Genomic DNA, 17,836 nt, shown 5'->3' on the forward strand with positions numbered 1-17,836 from the left:
ATTTGTTTAATTTTACAGCATCTGTCAATAATTCCTTTTTGTGTCGAGGACAATCTTTGATATCCCAGCAACATAGGAGGAGAATCCGACCCCTAGAGTTGTTACCTGCTTGTATTCTGAGTCATGTCACCTGGCTTTACACAAAACAAGAGTTCCCGCTTAGACCTCCTGTTCGTTACAGATATTGTCAGTATTAATTTATGGTAAACAGATCTGGCCACGTACAAAGAACGGGATTACGCAAAGGAACATGAATTTGCAACTATTGCTCTTATTCACAATATGGCAACCATAGGCCTGTATAACTTGTCCACTAACTGCTACTAATAATAATGTTTTTTCTATCTTTATTGAGGACACATGACCCACAGCTAAAATAATAATAATGATAGAAAAATAATATTATTAACCACCAAAGCCTATGCCTAGTACATATCCCCATGCATATTAGTCTACAAAATCTTCAGTTTTATTTGGTCTATGCGATAAGTTGTGGTGTTGTTGACCATGCCCGTAACGTGGTATAATCTTTTCCTTTACCCACAGTTTATCTCTCCCCGCCCGGGGGTCAGCCGAGCAGCCAATGGCTCGTGAGAGGTGCTATTTAAGACGCGGCCAGTTCAAGGTGCTTCAGAAATCAGCTCTGTACCGGGACAGGACGCACTGAATTACGCACGAGTGCAAGTTTACTCTACTGTGACCACGTGACCCATTTGGAAACGTAAAAAGACGTTTATTGAAAGGATTCTCCTATAAAAGAGATGAAAACGTGGAGGGTTCGCTTTCTTTACTTTTTGGTCTTGATCGCAGCTGTGCGCTATGTGACGTCTCTGGAAGAGGAGCTCGCAGACTCTATTTTTGGTAAGTTGCCATTTCAGCTTTTCGAGATATCACCGAACTGAAGATTAAGACAAAGAGTTAGAACGTTGAGGATGTCTATAGACGAGCATTTGCCAAAATAAGAGTTGTATGAATGTGCACTGTACATGGTGAAAATGTTTGGAGCACCGGCGCTTTTTATACCGGCGGTCCTTGTCGCTCTACTTTACGTCCACATCACTGCACGCTGCGGTTTAAATAAAGTTCTGCAAGTAACCTTCTCCAATGTCAATTAAGTCACCATGACGTGAAACTGCTCAACCTTTAAGTGCAGCAGAGAGTAAGTGTTTCTAAATAGGGTGGCCTGCATAAATTCATAAATTACTCTTAAAGAATAAAGCTATTATTTTAAAAGTAAAGTGTTCCATTGCTCTGCAAACTTTATGAACCCCACCCCCACTGCCGCTCTCTCTGAGTGGAGTCAGCTGACTCAGGCTGCACTGAAGTTGTGCAGATTATTGTCGGTGAGGTGGCAAGAACAAAGCCAGCAAAACTGTTGGTGGTTTCTATGGAGCTTAGTCTGACCAAGTGAACCCCCATAACCCCTGAGCACTGATCTTGTCTAAGGTGGAAGCCTATTTACTGAGGGGCCTCCAGGGGCCACATCTTATTGGAAGCAGTCACTCAGTGAGCTAGTCAGGCGCCTCAGACCTCCCTCAAAACATCAAACAAAACATCGGCTACAGTCAAATTTGTACATTGTTTTCAGTCTTTAACTTTGCACTTTGTGGAACAGGTAATTTTCTGGACCCCGTCAAGGATTTGTTCGAGCACAGAGAAGATCCCAATGGAAGTCTGGTCAGGTTTTCTTTGCGTAAACCGTCCCATCCTGATGATGACCTGTGCTTCATCAGCCCTGGAAAAGCAGAGTCGCTCTCGGCCTGCGCCTTCAACAGCTCCACCAAAACATTCTTAGTCATTCACGGCTGGACGGTAAGCACACACAAGCCAGTCCAAACCCGCCTCCCATTACTGCCGCAAGCTCTTTGTTTGCTCTTTATCATTTTACTCTTGCCAGAGACGCATTTGGCCAAAAGCTCATTCCATATTGTTTTAACAAGATACATAGCTGACAAGCACAATCCTGCTATGGCCAACCCTCAGTGAAAGCTGTTGTTTAGTCAAATAATAGAATAATTATTTATCCAAAAATAAACTTCTGTTAATGCCTCAAATAATAATTCTTGCTGTTTTCTTTATTTTCATCAGCTGAGCGGCATGTTTGAAAGCTGGGTGGCTAAACTGGTGACAGCCCTTTATGAGCGAGAGCAGACGGCAAACGTCATTGTGGTGGACTGGCTCAACTCAGCCCAGAACCACTATGTGGTGGCTGCTCAGAACACCAAAGCCGTGGGGCAGGAGGTCGCCCACTTCATCGACTGGATTGAGGTCAGCAGACATCTGTATACAAACAAATAAAAAATACCACAAATTAGAGTTTAAGTTAGTTGTACTGTTGTGTGTTTTTTTTATTAATAATTGTAGGAAGCCTCCAACATGCCTCTTGACAACCTGCACCTCATTGGTTACAGTCTTGGAGCTCATGTGGCAGGGTTTGCAGGAAGTCATGCAAACAATAAAGTTGGGCGTATTACTGGTAAGAAGTGTATTAAATGAATAGTGGGATGAGGTGCACTGGTTGTGGTCTCACATGTGTTTGTGCTCAGGTCTGGACCCGGCTGGCCCAGACTTTGAGGGCGAGCACGCGCATAGACGCCTGTCTCCAGATGATGCTCACTTTGTGGATGTCTTGCACACGTTCACTCGAGGATCTCTGGGGCTCAGCATCGGCATCCAGCAGCCTGTGGGACACGTCGACATCTACCCCAACGGAGGCAGCTTCCAACCGGGCTGCAACCTCAGAGGGGCCCTGGAGAAAATCGCTAACTTTGGCTTGTTTGGTTAGTGGCTCTTCAACATTTAAACCTTCATTATCACTGCAGAACCATAAATAAAATCAATGTATTCGTTTCAGCTATAAGTGATGCAGTGAAGTGTGAACATGAGCGCTCCATTCACCTGTTCATTGACTCTCTGCTCAATGAGAAGGAAGCAGCCAGGGCCTATAGATGCAGCAGTAATGAAGTGTTTAACCGAGGCATGTGCCTCAACTGTCGCAAAAGTCGTTGTAACGCGGTGGGCTACGATACCAGAGTGGTCCGCAAACCAAGGAACGTGCAAATGTACACAATGACCAGATCCTCCATGCCTTTTAGAGGTTAGTCAATAGAACATAAAACTCACATGGTCTTTAAGATTTTATAATAAACTATAATGTGTATTTGTTTTGTGACTTTTCAGTGTATCACTATCAGCTGAAGGTTCATTTTTCTAGTAAAGTGAACCATTCTGAGATGGAGTCCTCTCTCACTGTCTCACTTTATGGAACCAAAGGAGAGGCCGAAAACCTTGAGCTCAAACTGTGAGTTCAGTAATTACCTATTTCACTTAATAAAATGGTATTAAAATATAATATAATATAATACTATTTATTGTTCTTTCTAATTGGCAGAAAGGAGAAAATAGCCACGAATAGGACCCACTCTTTTCTGCTGGTGACTGAGAAAGACATTGGTGATCTGCTGATGTTGAAGTTTAAATGGGAGGAGACAAACGGCTGGTCGGCCTCGGACATGCTGAAGATGGTCTCATCATGGTGGTCCGGTGAGAACGAGAGTAACAGCATAGACGTCCATCGGATACGCATCAGGGCAGGAGAGACACAACAAAAGTAAGCTGTTTGTGCTACAGGAAGAACTTTACTGGTGCCCTGACTGCACGTCTTAATCAATTGTTTTTTGTTTTTATGTCTCCCAGGGTGGTCTTCTGTCTGAAAGACCCGGAAGCGCACAACTTAAACCAAGAACTGACATTTGTGAAGTGTAAAGATGCCTGGAGGAAGGCACCAAAGAGGTGACGTAAAATCAATACTTTTATCAGTCGTACGAGGGAGCCCTTTGAATAAAACTGATGTTACTTCTGTCTATAGAGTTCGTCTGGATAGTCTCACATCCTCAAGATGATCTCAGATCTTCATTCTGTTAGCACTTATAATTTATACACCTTTATGTAAATATTTATATACTATTAGATAGTAATACATATTTAAAACAGCCTTGTAAATGTTGTACAATTTTATAGTTTATCTTTTCTTTCATATGTGTGTGTGTATGTATATATATGTATATATGTATATATATATATATATATATATATATATATATATATATATATATATAAAGCACTGTTAATTTTTCTAAAATAAGCTTACATGTAAGTACTGTTTTTTTTTTACAAGAATATATAATGTACAGTGTAGTGTGTTCAGGAGGTACGTAAATCCTGTTTGTAAATAGGGATGTATTTATTAAAACAACTGTTATGGAAGTTGTGCAGACTGCTGCCACTTCTCCAAGAGGAGTTGAAACAGTCTTTAAGGATTTTGTACATGGTACAGGTTACTCTTTGTTTAAGTTCAGCGTTTCAAAGCATTCACCACTGTGGCTCTTAGCATCAGCGTTTATGACCAAGGGCTTTATTCAGTGTGCCTTACATCAGACGTAGTCTACAGAATACATTTATGTTGCTGCTTGATACTTTTTATTGTACAAAAGTTATTCAAGTTACCTCAAAACTGTGGGAACCCAGGGGACTGTTATAACCTTCAGGAGTAACTACTGCTTTATTGTGACCTTAAACATTTGCACTGAACACAGGAACATGTTGCTGAATACATTCATATGTATATCTAGACTTAATTATTCAGCTCTATGCAACATGTGTATAGTATCAGTATCAAATGCCTTTATGTAAATGTGTAAATAATCGCCAAATACATTTATAACATGGGACTTAATATGTTGTGTTGTTTGTTCATCATCAGTCTTACACATCATAAAATGTACCCTTTTTTTTATCATTTAGACTTCACAACTCAAGGCTGTGTCTGTTTTCTCAATATTTTATCAGTATTTCATTTCAAACCTTTCCTTATTTGTTTTTGATAAAAATGTGCAAGAAACATGAAATCACCCAAACTAAAACTTTGTAATTTCTTTATATCCTTGTCTTTTTGACAACACTGATTTGTGTCAAGGTGACCCAAAAGACAGACTAAATCAGGAACCACAAAGGTAGTCGTTATTAGTTTTATTAATAAAACAATTCAGTCAAACTATAGTAGAACCAAGTAGACTTATCTTGGTAGGACATTATAATAACTACACTTTTATTAGCCATAGTTACACATGAAGAGGAACTGTATTCATATTGAAAATGTACTTTATAAAGGATTATTCAAGCTTTGCAAATACTTAATGGAAGGATTAGTGCTTTATTGAGGCTGTAAATAGTATACCAGTAGTTATTATAAACTGTTACAGTAATCTTTGCTGGGGTTTGTATTTAAAAATTGTGGTCCCAGCGGCTCATTACAAGCAGCAACCTCTGAACAGTTTTGCAACAGGTGGTCCACTCTTATTCCCAGTGTTTCGCGACCCAAATGGCCCACAGATGACAGCAACATTTTCCACAACACATGGGGCCCCCTCCATTCACTGAAATGTCAACTGACGTCAAACACATCAGGTGACAAGATTGAAGAAAGGTGAACTGTGAGTGTCAAAACATCCACCAATCAGAGTGATGCTGCTCCTGGCCCTGTGACTTTGTTTGGCCAGGGTAAAGTGGTCATCTCAAAATACTAGTGTCCAGAGTTCTGCTGCATAGACAAACAATGCATCCCATCACAGCAGATACAACCGCCACAGTCAGCAAGATGGCCCACCAATAAACCTGAAAGACACATAATGTAAATAATTCATTACATTTACTTGACTTTTGTATTGTTCAAAATCACAACAACAATCGCTAGGGCTACACAGTTAATTGGAATGGCAAAATGAGTTGGTGCAATTCAAGTCACAAATTGTTTAGATAATAGTAAGTCCTCTGCACAGAACAGAGTATCCAGTCTTTTTATAGAAAAAGCTTGTTGTAGTTTTTAGACCTCTACAGACATGTTCTGAAATGTTGTATTCGTTTATTAGTTCATATTGCAGGTTTCTCTCAATTGTTAATGAGTACTCTTAACAGAAACCTACTTTTTGAATGAATCACATTTATAAGTTGTGCAGCCCTAGCAGTCGCTTCATAGGGCTTCACAAAATAAATGATGATCTAACAAACAGAAACTGCTCAAATCAAACAATTAAACAGTTATTAGTCAAAAGAGTATCTATCATTTTAGATATAGGTTATTGACAAATCAAGCAGCACTTTTTGCCCCGAGATCTAAGTATATAACTAATTTTGCTATCCATTGAAAGTAAGTGGAGTGTAATTATGGCTTTTCTTAAAGTGTTTCCCGTAAAATGAGCAGATAATCCTGGAGGTGCTGTCAGCTCAAAGAGCATTCCTGATTCTCCATGCTCTCAGAAGAATGCGCCTGCAAAGCTCCTGTTCAGGACTTGTGCACCTAACTACAAGAACTACTACTGCTCTACCTTTAAGTACAAGTAAGTAGGAGGCAGGCTTATTACAAGGAAACACTGTTATAGTTAAAACTTCATAAAAGTTGATTGTATATACACAATATGTCCGGTTCAAGAAAAATGCTTTTCTTTCAAATATGTTTCTTGTCTGCTTGTATATATTTTTATTTCTGTCACCTTCATCCACTCCCCTAAATCGTCAAAGTCATCCAGGTGCAGAAAGGAGTTTTTGAGTCTGGCGATGGGCCCGTCTGCATCTAGTAATTGACACACATGGAACTTGTCGCAGTAGCCCTGATTCCCTGAGCATGGCGCACCGCCCACAAGAGGCAGCACTTTCCTCTGAAAATGACGGGACAACACTGAAGAGGTGGTGCTGGCACATGTCTCTGGCTGACCTGCACACACAGGTATGCAATAAGACAAGAATTAAGAGAATAAAAATAAACAGTTTTGATTTACTAATTCTTCGCATTATGTAAACAATAGTTCGCCACAGGCTTAAGAGTGATGAATTGCCATAGCAATTAACTATAAATTCAATTGCTCTATCTTTTAAATGGCCAAAAGTTCTCAAAATGAATAGAGCCTGATAAGTTATGCAGCAGCCAATATCGATATCTATTCACTGCACAGACAGGGTGCAGGTGTACAGTATATTTTGTTTGATCAGGACACTATAGACACATAATAATAAGAACATTTATGTTTCTATGTGTCATTCAGATTGGTCAACAAAGCCCAGGTCACACGGTGTCTTGTTGTGTAATGGAAAACTCTGATGCGTCAGTGGACTCAGCTGTTTTGGACAGAGATATCATGTTTCAGAGTGTAAACACATTCCCTGGTGGGACACATGCATGTGCTGTTACCAGGCTGCTGGCAGCACATGTGGCATTTCTCCTTCATAGAGTCTCCGGGACAGTCGCACTGTTGCAGCTGGTGCCGAATGCACACCGACTCTGTACACACCTGGAAAAGAAACCCTTGCTATAAATACGTCTATTTTATATTGATATAAAAAAGAATTTGGTGTAGTTGAAAACAAAAAAAAACAATAATTATAAATAATACATGTAAATATAATTACAGCACATCTTTTATAACTTATGGACCTAATGTGGTTTGCAGCTTTTGGCTGATGACTTGGAAAACATCCAAAAAACATCTTCCTGTTTTCTCATTTGATTCTAGGAAAGATAAATGCCTTCACACCAATTCAAAAAATAAATTAAAGTGGAAATAAAAGTGTACCTCCATTTATGGACAGATGTTTGTGTCCTATTGCTCACATGTCTACTCATAAGTTTGTCATTAAAAGTTTGCACACACTTCTTCTCGGGAGGCCGATATGTTTAGAGCTAAAACAGCTGGAGCCTGTTCCCACTCTGGCATCCTCAACAGTAACATTACACTAAAGAAAGTTTGGTAAGGATGAATTTGAGGACAAATTCTTGAAAAGGACATATGGCATTTTATAAAATAGATGTGGTCAAATGTTTACGGTTTGTTTGTACTGCAACTGTTTTGAAAGAGGATCCTGTACCCAGGTGAGCAGATGAAAATACCATTGTCCTTTTTAAAAAACAATAATAAAGACAATAATAAAAGCAGTATCTTGAGAAATATCAGTTTCATCAAGTGCACTTGTGTATTTGCAACACTTGTAAAAGAAAATATCATTAAAGCATTGATGGCTTATGGATTGATAGTTATAGATTAATATAATTTTTCCAAATTAAATGCTTTTATTAAAAATGTTTTTTAATATAATCAACACAGAAATAAATTTAATATAAATACCTATAAATGCAAGTAAATTTAAAAAGAATAAATTATTCAAGGCTACTAGTGATGCACTTAATAGCTGTATCAATAATGCCACGTTAGTTACATTTGGCTTTGATATGATTTGGCAGCGTGGGGTTTTGGCCCTGCAGTCAGAGGTGTGGTGGACTCACCCCATTGAGGCAGACGCGGGTGCCCTGGCTACAGATGGTGAGGTTTTCTTTGGGGCTAGGCTCAGGGCAGTGAGCAGACAGTCCTGAACACACAGTCTCCTTCTGACAGTCTGTCTCCTCATCACAAACATGACCCGACAGCTTAAAACTACAGTCCGACCTGCAGCACAGGCCTTGGCTAGGACTATGGGAGAAACCAAGACGATATGGGAAAACAACAACGATCATTGGCACATTCTGATAATTGCTGGGAAGTAATTAAGAACCACATAAAACATACTTTTAATATCTGACACCACAATGTGAATAGTCATCATAACAAGTCTGTACAGTGATCTCTTAATAAAGACCTGCAGAGTTTATCAGGCTTCAAGCGGCACTGGAGTCCAAGACGCTCTTTTGCACTGTAGCAGCAGGGGTCTGTGTCATTGTGTCCTACGTCGCACTCCTCGCCCTCCTCTACCAGTAGATTCCCACAGATGGGCTGATCACTGACTAGCCAAAAGGAGTGGACATGTCATCAAATACATTTTATGTCAGTGGAAATCTCAAAGAAACTTTTAAATTAAAAAAGAGACAGTGGCTCTCACCCACAAAGCAGTTGTCTTTCTTCAGATTCAGGACTTTACTGATGCGTTTGATGCTGCAGGGTGAGAACTTATCATTGTTCTCTCTGACCTCGTCGGAGGCATGAGGGAACATCAAGAATCGGCCTTTCCCTCCCGATGAACCCAGGTTACCACAGTTAGAGCCCTCATCATGCTAGGGGATAAAATCAAGTAAGCATACATCTTTTAAAAAAAATATCAATTTGTATTGTCAATGCTGTAAACAATACAGTATTGTTAATACTGCTTTAAAAGCACAATGACATTTGATGCACACAGTCCACTTGCGTACTTGGGTATAACGTGAGAGACAGAAGGCACTATGCAACCAAAATAAACAAGAGGGTGGCAGCAGCTGTGGCGTGGAGAGCGCTGTGGACCGTTATATAAAATAGATGGCATGTTTGCTATGGTTTCTTATTACTGACTATCCATGGGTTTCCGAATAATGAATTATTATAGCTATTGAATGACCCAAAGCCCTTAAAAAGTCTTATAACAGGAAGCTAAAACCCCTGAATAGAAGGTGGGAAAGTACACAGTGAATGACACATTTTTCAGATTACATAATAAGTACAGACAGGGACTTCCTTTAAAACAGACCAATCAATATAGAACAAGGTCTACAGTGGGAACTGAAGTGAATCAATCACTGACGCAAAAAGTGCTCTGATATGATGTCAACATGCAAATATGCAAATACACAAATTCAAACTATTCAGAGAATCCTTGATGAATCAGTTTAGAGTAAAGTCATATAGACAGTTTTTCACATATTAAATATGTGTAAAGTAAATATGTGGACTAAATTACAAAGATGCCACTGACCGGCGCTCCCAAACTGTGTCCGAGCTCATGGGCGAGGGTGAGCTGCACCTGTCGAAGTGGCACATGCTGTCCGTAGTTCTGGATGGTGACCAGACCTGTGTTTAGACTCGAGTACTGCCCATTTCTCAGCTGCATGTACTGTGAACAAATCCCTCCCCAGTTACCTGAACACAGAGGAAATGCAAATACTGTTAATATAAATTTCCATTGGATTTCACACCAAACATGATGAGCTGTAAACTTGTGACTTTACTTTTCAGGAAACATCTGGCTGCAGAATCAACAAAAATGCAGATCTTTTCACTGGATTATCTCATTGCATAACTGACCTCAGGCTTAAACTATTGTAAATACCTGCACAGTTTGCCCCTTGAGCCCTTATCACCCCCTGAGGCCCAGCCAAGGGGGTACAGACAGAGCCCCTCTCACAGCACAGAGGTGAGCCACCGGTCTGCTTCTCCAGCTTGACTGGTTCACGTGGATGCTGGGATGTCGCATCACCTCAAGTCTGACCAATGACAGGACCCATTTCACATGTCAGGACTTTTTCCCCTTCTCAGGACAGATAAAATTGCATGATTATTTATTTATTTTGGGGCCGGTGCATGAAGATCTGGGCAGCAGTCGAAGGCAGGGGCCTCGACGACCAGATCTCTGGACATGGAGACTGGCTCTGGGGACATGGAATGTCACCTCGTTGGGGGGAAGGAGCCTGAGCTTGTGCGGGAGGTTGAGCGTTACCGGCTAGATATAGTCGGCCTCGCCTCCATGCACAGTTTGGGCTCTGGAACCCAACTTCTTGAGAGGGGCTGGACTCTCCATTTCTCTGGCGTTACCCGCGGGGAGAGGCGGCGAGCTGGTGTGGGCTTGCTCATTGCCCCACAGCTCAGCCGCTTCGTGTTGGGGTTCACTCTGGTGAGCGAGAGGGTCGCGTCCCTGCGCCTTCGGGTCGGGGACAGGTCTCTCACTGTTGTGTCGGCCTACGGGCCAAACAGCAGTGCAGAGTACCCGGCCTTCTTGGAGTCCCTGGGAGGAGTACTAGACAGTGCACCGACTGGGGACTCCGTTGTTCTCCTGGGGAACTTCAACGCCCATGTGGGTAACGACATTGACACCTGGAGGGGTGTGATTGGGAAGAACGGCCTCCCTGATCTGAACCCGAGTGGTGTTATTGGACTTCTGTGCTAGTCACAGTTTGTCCATAACGAACACCATGTTCGAGCACAAGGGTGTCCATCGGTGCACGTGGCACCAGGACACTCTAGGTCGGAGGTCGATGATCGACTTTGTTGTCATGTCATCTGATCTCCGACCGCGTGTCTTGGAAACTTGGGGGCTGAGCTGTCAACCGATCACCACCTGGTGGTGAGTTGGATCCGCTGGCGGAGGAGGAAGCCGGACAGACCCGGCAGACCCAAGCGTATTGTAAGGGTCTGTTGGGAACGCCTGGCAGGGACTTCTGTCAGAGGGGTTTTCAACTCACACCTCCGGGAGAACTTCTCCCTGATCCCGGGGGAGGTTGGAGACATGGACTCCGAGTGGGCCATGATCTCCACCTCTATTGTCGATGCGGCCGCTCATAGCTGTGGTCGTAAGGTCTGTGGTGCTTGTCGCGGCGGCAATCCCCGAACCCGGTGGTGGACACCGGAAGTAAGGGATGCCGTCAAGCTAAAGAAGGAGTCATATCGAGCCTTGTTGGCTCGTGGGACTCCTGAGGCAGCCGATGAGTACAGACGGGTCAAGCGTGCTGCGGCTCGTGCGGTTGCAGATGCAAAAACTCGGGGTTGGGAGGAGTTCGGGGAGGCCATGGAGGAGGACTATTGGACGGCCTCAAAGAAATTCTGGCAAACCGTCAGACGCCTCAGGAGGGGGAAGCAGTGCTTCACCAACAGTGTTTACAGTGCAGGTGGAGAGCTGCTGACTTCGACTGGGGATGTTGTTGGGCAGTGGAAGGAATACTTTGAGGATCTCCTCAATCCCCCCGTCATGTCTTCCGAGGAGGAAGCAGAGACTGGGGACCCGGAGGCGGACTCGTCCATCACCCTGGCTGAAGTCACCGAGGTGGTTAGCAAGCTCCTCGGTGGCTCCGGGGGGGGGACGAGATCCGTCCCGAGTACTTCAAGTCTCTGGATGGGACTGTCTTGGCTGACACGTCTCTGCAACATCGCGTGGCGGTTGGGGACAGTACCTGTGGAATAGCAGACCGGGGTGGTGGTCCCTCTGTATAAGAAGGGGGACCGGAGGGTCCCCCCTTCTTATACTTCTTCCCGGCAAGGTCTATTCCAGGGTATTGGAGAGGAGAATCCGACCGATAGTCGAACCTCGGATTCAGGAGGAGCAGAGTGGTTTTCGTCCTGGTCGTGGAACACTGGACCAGCTCTATACTCTCCATCGGGTCCTCGAGGGCTCATGGGAGTTTGCCCAACCAGTCCACATGTGTTTTGTGGATCTGGAGAAGGCATTCGACCGTGTCCCTCGTGGTGTCCTTTGGGAGGTGCTCTGGGAGTATGGGGTCCGGGGCCCTTTGTTAAGGGCTGTCCGGTCCCTGTATGACCGGAGCAGGAGCTGTGTTCGCATTACCGGCAGTAAGTCAGACCTGTTCCCGGTGCATGTTGGACTCCGCCAGGGCTGCCCTTTGTCACCAGTTCTGTTCATTATATTTATGGACAGAATTTCTAGATGCAGCCAGGGGCCGGAGGGGGTCTGGTTCGGGAACCACAGGATTTCATCTCTGCTGTTTGCGGATGATGTTGTCCTGATGGCTTCATCGAGCCAGGACCTGCAGCAGGCACTGGGGCAGTTTGCAGCCGAGTGTGAAGTGGCTGGGATGAGAATCAGCTCCTCCAAATCCGAGGCCATGGTTCTCGACCGGAAAAAGGTGGTTTGCCCTCTCCAGGTGGGTGGTGAGTCTCTGCCCCAAGTGGAGGAGTTGAAGTATCTCGGGGTCTTGTTCACGAGTGAGGGAAGGATGGAGCGTGAGATTGACAGGCGGATCGGTGCAGCGTCTGCAGTGATGCGGTCACTCTATCAGTCCGTTATGGCGAAGAAGGAGCTGAGCAGGAAGGCGAAGCTCTCGATTTACCGGTCAATATACGTTCCTACCCTCACCTATGGTCATGAGCTCTGGGTAATGACCGAAAGGACAAGATTACGGATACAAGCGGCCGAAATGGGTTTCCTCCGCAGAGTTGCTGGGCGCACCCATAGGGATAGGGTGAGGAGCTCAGTCACACGGGAGGAGCTCGGAGTAGAGCCGCTGCTCCTACACATTGAGAGGAACCAGCTGAGGTGGCTCGGGCATCTGCTCAGGATGCCTCCTGGGCGCCTCCCTAGGGAGGTGTTCTGGGCATGTCCCACCGGGAGGAGGCCCCGGGGAAGACCCAGGACACGCTGGAGGGACTATGTCTCTCGGCTGGCCTGGGAACGCCTTGGGGTCCCACCGGAGGAGCTGGAGGACGTGACGTGAGGGAAGTTTGGGAGTCCCTGCTTAGACTGCTGCCCCCGCGACCCGGCCCCGGATAAACGGAAGAAAATGGATGGATGGATGGGACAATGGACATTAATAAACATCTGTATCAAACAAATGTAATTAGTTTAAATAATTTAAAGTCATTAATTATATTGCATGCAGAATTATTATCATTGCCTTGATATATTACATAATGTGAATCTTTATATTGCAAATGAACAGTAAAGATGTTTTTTACACACAAAAACAATTGCAATGTTTATAATAGCATATTATGTCTCAAACGAAGCCTTGGTAGCTGACCGGCCACAGTCATGTAAGCTAGTGTCAAACAACAGTCTTTTTACACCAGACCATACTCAAATCAATCAGCCACTGCATTTTTCAGTTCACAGTTGTCCCATTTGCAACTGTTGGAATGGCATCACGTGAAATTTTACGTAACAAGTCTTACGCAATGCAGTCTACAGTTTGAGGGTGGCGCACACGCTTTGCATGGTTTGCAAGGTGCATGTCTGTCAAGGTATTCAGTCTTGTTTCGGAGAACTGGAGTTTACCACTGAGAACTGTGAGAACCAACTGTGTGCATCTGAATCACACACAAGCCTCTGTGTTAAAACATTGGGGCCACAGGTGACGTCCTGACATGAGGGAGGATTCTACTCTCTCAGTATCCCTGTGAGATTAACTGTCCCATAGAGTAACCAATAACCAGGGGTTGAAAGTAACTAATTACAAATACACACTGTAAGTGAGTAGATTTATTGTGTGTAAATGTACTTCTAATAGTAACTTCTATGATTTAAAATGCAACTGAGTACTGTACAAGTCCTAATTGTCCTAATGCACAGCTGTCTCATTGGTGTCTTTGCCTCTTTCTCTACCCATAATCACACATAACTACACTGCAATTGTTCTGATTGTTTTGAAATCTGCCAGCAGTACTTGTAATTGAGTACATCATTACATCAACAATGTAACCTTACTTGAGTACACATTTTCAGTACTTGTTTCAACACTGTGATAAGACCTCATTGGGTAGGACACTGCAAGTTTGGATAAATGTAGTAAATTGGATAAATAGACTACCAGCATTCCTATACTCATTGTTGGTTCTCCCCAAACAAAAGTAGATTTGCGTGCGTATTTAGCTATTTGGGACTCCCCTGCACATGTTCATCAAGTATTCTGGATCAGATGCTTGCAGATTTCTTGCTTTTGACCTAAAATGCCCCCCCGATGCGCTATTCAAGGAGCTGGGTTTCCTAGAAAGAGCTTTACTTTGGAGGCTGTGCAGTGGGTTTTGGCAGAGGAGTTTTTAATCTCCTCCTCCTTCCCCCTATCCTTATGTCGTCTCCACAGAAAAGACTCCAAATCAAAGACTTGCTTGCTTGTTAAACATGGTAAGAAGAAACTATTTCGATTACCGACAGACTAGAATAACACATTTGTGCACAAACTTTTACACTTTTAAATATTTAGTGGCGCAATATTGACATGCATTGACAGCACTGGCACACGGTTACGAGCCAGATAAACAGAGGCTGTCTCAGAACAAACAGAATAGTAAAAGAGAAGGCTCCAGAAAAAAAAGCAACACCTTTAAGGGCAAAAACAAGCCCAGCAGGCACACTGACTGCTAGTAACACCAGGCAGACAGAATTCCTGGAAATATAGTAGCTCCAAAGCAAATGAAGCCAGGTTTACTGTACTCCCTTTCTCTGAGCAGTCTGAAGTTCAATGACCCCAACTCGATTCGTGACATACACATCTCTGACACCTACCCATTCCATTTATTTCAAATGGATTACATATTGACGAGTTAGGAAAGATTAGTGTTGGACAAATAAACATATTATTCATTCCTATAGTGTGTCCAACTCTGGGTCCAAGATTTGTTTTCATGATTTTGTTGGCCTTTGGTTTTATTTGATGAGGAGAGTAAAGTAGAGACAGAGAGAAACACATCATGTCATTTAACTAGATGAAGATCCATACCACTGTATTAAAATAGAGAATATATCAGGAAGGTCTCAAGTAATACTTGCTTACATAACTAAACTGGACAGATGTAATAATCATGTAATAATCTACAAATATGAATTGTAACAGGTCAGATTCATTGAATCTGGGACATTATTGTTAATATATTTTTAATAAAAATATTGATATGTTCTATTGCTATGTTGAAAACTATCTTAAACTGTTGTGTTGTCATATTCATAAGGAACAATGGACACTAGGGGTCGTTCAGCGATCCCATGCTCCAAAAGATTTGTGAAGCCCTGGATTAGCAATACAACTGCACATGCAAATTGTCACATTGACAATGACAATTTAATCCATAACAGTACTCTCCTTTGCCTGCACATCCAGAATTTTATTTTCACCTGACCCAAACAGGAACTTGGTTATTGAGAGAAAAAATCCATCTGTTGCCATTAGTCTTAGGGGGAGTAGGAATTTCACTGGCATGAAAAGTGGAGTGGCACAACCCCCACTCTGACGTATAGGATGGGACGGACGCCTTGAAGAGGTCAGAGCCACGATGGATGGGGGTTGTGTGTGAGCGTAAGGATATCTCCAAGTTTATGCTGTTACGGTGAAAGACCTTCTATATTGCTCAAGACTGGCAATAAACGTCCACAAGTGGCTTATTATGGACTCTGTCTCAGGTCAAACATTATCCCAGTTTAAGTCTGGACTGATTGTGGCTTGTCTTGTGACTATTTAAAAGTCATATCAATGTCACCCACAATGCAGCAGGTTTGCGTTGTTCACGTGAAATATCTGCACAGGGCCTGAGGCATGCAGTCACCAAACACGCTAAGACGTCTAGGCTCCTGTTTATATTTGTGTGAGTCAAAGGTTCATTAAGGCTTAATCACATGTCAGTTGCGGTGGTCTGCTCTCACACCCCTCAGTTTAGCCAATCAAATGCTCAGAATATGTCACATGATCAAGTAGAGCAGATTATAATTGCAATATCTACTTAATTTTACATCCACACCCATTTGATATAGCTGTACTCATAACTGTACACGCATGCATTAACAAATAGTATAAGGACTGTGTTAAATTTTACAATTTTTAGATATTACTTTTTATTGATTCCATTTAGCATATTTTTTTATTATCATTTCATACAATAAATATAATTGTACCTTTATGTTTTGTTATCATATAATTTTAAGTGCATTTTGAACTCAGTGGGAGAGGCAGCGGCCACTTCACTGTTGAACCACTGAGGAATTTTAATTAAGGATTACACTCACGTTTTGTTTTTGTCTTCACGGGCCAAACACTGCTTGTATAACACGGCTCAAACAGGGACTCTTCCATTGCTCTTTCTTTTGGGTGGAAAAAGTAATACAAATTATATTTTTTACATATTGTTTGTAGGTTATTTTAAAACAAAAAGCAAAGAATTTAACTGTGCAATTGTAGAAGTGTGCTATCAAAAGTCATTACAAATTCTTGCCAGTGCCAGTTGATGTGTATTTCCTTTTAGACAATTGTACTTTTATATGACATTTACACAATTTAAATGTTCCTAATTCTCACAGATATACATGATTTTGCAGCTGCATTCGAGCTGTTTACACAAAGTCCCCTGTCTAATAGTTTTCTGATTGTGGAGTTTTGAATGTGGCTTTTGGCAAGTTCACAACAAGCTGCAGAGGGAGGTGAGCTCAGACAGATTTAGAGCTACACACACAAATAAGACATGATCTATCAACAAATGTATGTTTGTACTCAGTCAGATATTATTATTTATGATGTATTTTATGGATGAATTACAAACTACAAACAATGTAATTTTAAATTATGTTTACAATGACAAAGCAAAAGTCAGAGAGCTCTTGTTTTATTCTATTAGCTGTCTTTATTTGTTGGATGAAATATCTCAAACTAAAGTTATATTAATCTGGTGATTTATTTTTATATAGTTAAGTTTTTTTGATGAATCAGTGCTGTTTTGGAAATGTCATTACATAACACAATATACATCTATGGTGGAGGTGATTCAGTGGTTAGAACATTTGCCCATAAAACCTTTGTATTTTTCCTACACCTGACAGTTTGCTCCAGTGGGAATGAAGAATAGGTCAAATGTAGAGGGCCTATTTCCCAATAGTACAAATAATGTTGTACATTTGCTATGTATGAATGTATGTTGTAAGTGAGTCATCCATGGTGATCAGCCAGGCTTCCACCAGACTAGTCCAGGAAAGCTGAACTTACTGAAATAGCTTGCCTCCATTAAGAAAGTAAATGAATAATGATCTACAGTGGTGATCTGAACCTAAACAAAAAAGCCCCAGTAAGGACCCAATGAGAGACCATAGTCCATACCATAGTCATATGCTAATATTAATACATGATAGTTGTGTAGTGTTTTTTCCTTACCATTCTTGCCTTCCCAGGCCAGCCCGAGCACTCCACTGTAGTCACGATTGGTGAGCAGGTAGGACAAGCAGTAGTTGCCCCAGTTATTTTCAGAATAGATGCTGAGCAACTTCTCTGGGCCAATGTAGAGCCGCTGTAAGGGGTTCTTCGCATCCTCTTCAGTCATCACCTTCATCAAACAGAGTTAAC

At 42.4% G+C, this 17,836-nt stretch overlaps 2 protein-coding genes across 2 annotated transcripts in view; one reads left to right on the forward strand and one right to left on the reverse strand.

Annotated features, from left to right (window-relative positions):
- Positions 1–654: 654 nt before the first annotated feature.
- Positions 655–3,989, forward strand: LOC117369643 (lipoprotein lipase). The gene is made up of 10 exons (XM_033964943.2): positions 655–861; positions 1,616–1,812; positions 2,089–2,268; positions 2,365–2,476; positions 2,547–2,780; positions 2,855–3,097; positions 3,181–3,301; positions 3,392–3,610; positions 3,697–3,792; positions 3,869–3,989. The coding sequence occupies exons 1-10, from the start codon at positions 762–764 to the stop codon at positions 3,900–3,902; spliced, it is 1,536 nt and encodes a 511-aa protein (XP_033820834.1). The 5' UTR covers positions 655–761; the 3' UTR covers positions 3,903–3,989.
- A 1,026-nt stretch (positions 3,990–5,015) lies between these two features.
- si:ch1073-396h14.1 (disintegrin and metalloproteinase domain-containing protein 10) overlaps positions 5,016–17,836 on the reverse strand; it is a 28,175-nt gene continuing 15,354 nt past the window's right edge. Inside the window, exons 8-15 of the mRNA XM_055221303.1 lie at positions 17,648–17,816; positions 9,769–9,932; positions 8,923–9,094; positions 8,683–8,827; positions 8,333–8,516; positions 7,244–7,343; positions 6,549–6,769; positions 5,016–5,673 (exon numbers count right to left, since the gene is read on the reverse strand). Of these exons, the coding sequence (XP_055077278.1) occupies positions 5,569–5,673; positions 6,549–6,769; positions 7,244–7,343; positions 8,333–8,516; positions 8,683–8,827; positions 8,923–9,094; positions 9,769–9,932; positions 17,648–17,816 (1,260 nt within the window). The 3' untranslated portion in view covers positions 5,016–5,568. The remainder of the gene's footprint in view (positions 5,674–6,548; positions 6,770–7,243; positions 7,344–8,332; positions 8,517–8,682; positions 8,828–8,922; positions 9,095–9,768; positions 9,933–17,647; positions 17,817–17,836) is intronic.

The sequence above is a fragment of the Periophthalmus magnuspinnatus genome, chromosome 4, assembly GCF_009829125.3.
Source record: "Periophthalmus magnuspinnatus isolate fPerMag1 chromosome 4, fPerMag1.2.pri, whole genome shotgun sequence".
Lineage (NCBI taxonomy): Eukaryota > Metazoa > Chordata > Actinopteri > Gobiiformes > Gobiidae > Periophthalmus > Periophthalmus magnuspinnatus.

Coding starts and splice junctions, on each gene's coding strand:
- LOC117369643 (XM_033964943.2), top strand. CDS start 762: ATGAAAACGTGGAGGGTTCGCTTTCTTTACTTTTTGGTCTTGATCGCA. Junction 3,302..3,391: donor GAAAACCTTGAGCTCAAACT/GTGAGTTCAGTA, acceptor TCTAATTGGCAG/AAAGGAGAAAATAGCCACGA. Junction 3,793..3,868: donor TGGAGGAAGGCACCAAAGAG/GTGACGTAAAAT, acceptor TTCTGTCTATAG/AGTTCGTCTGGATAGTCTCA.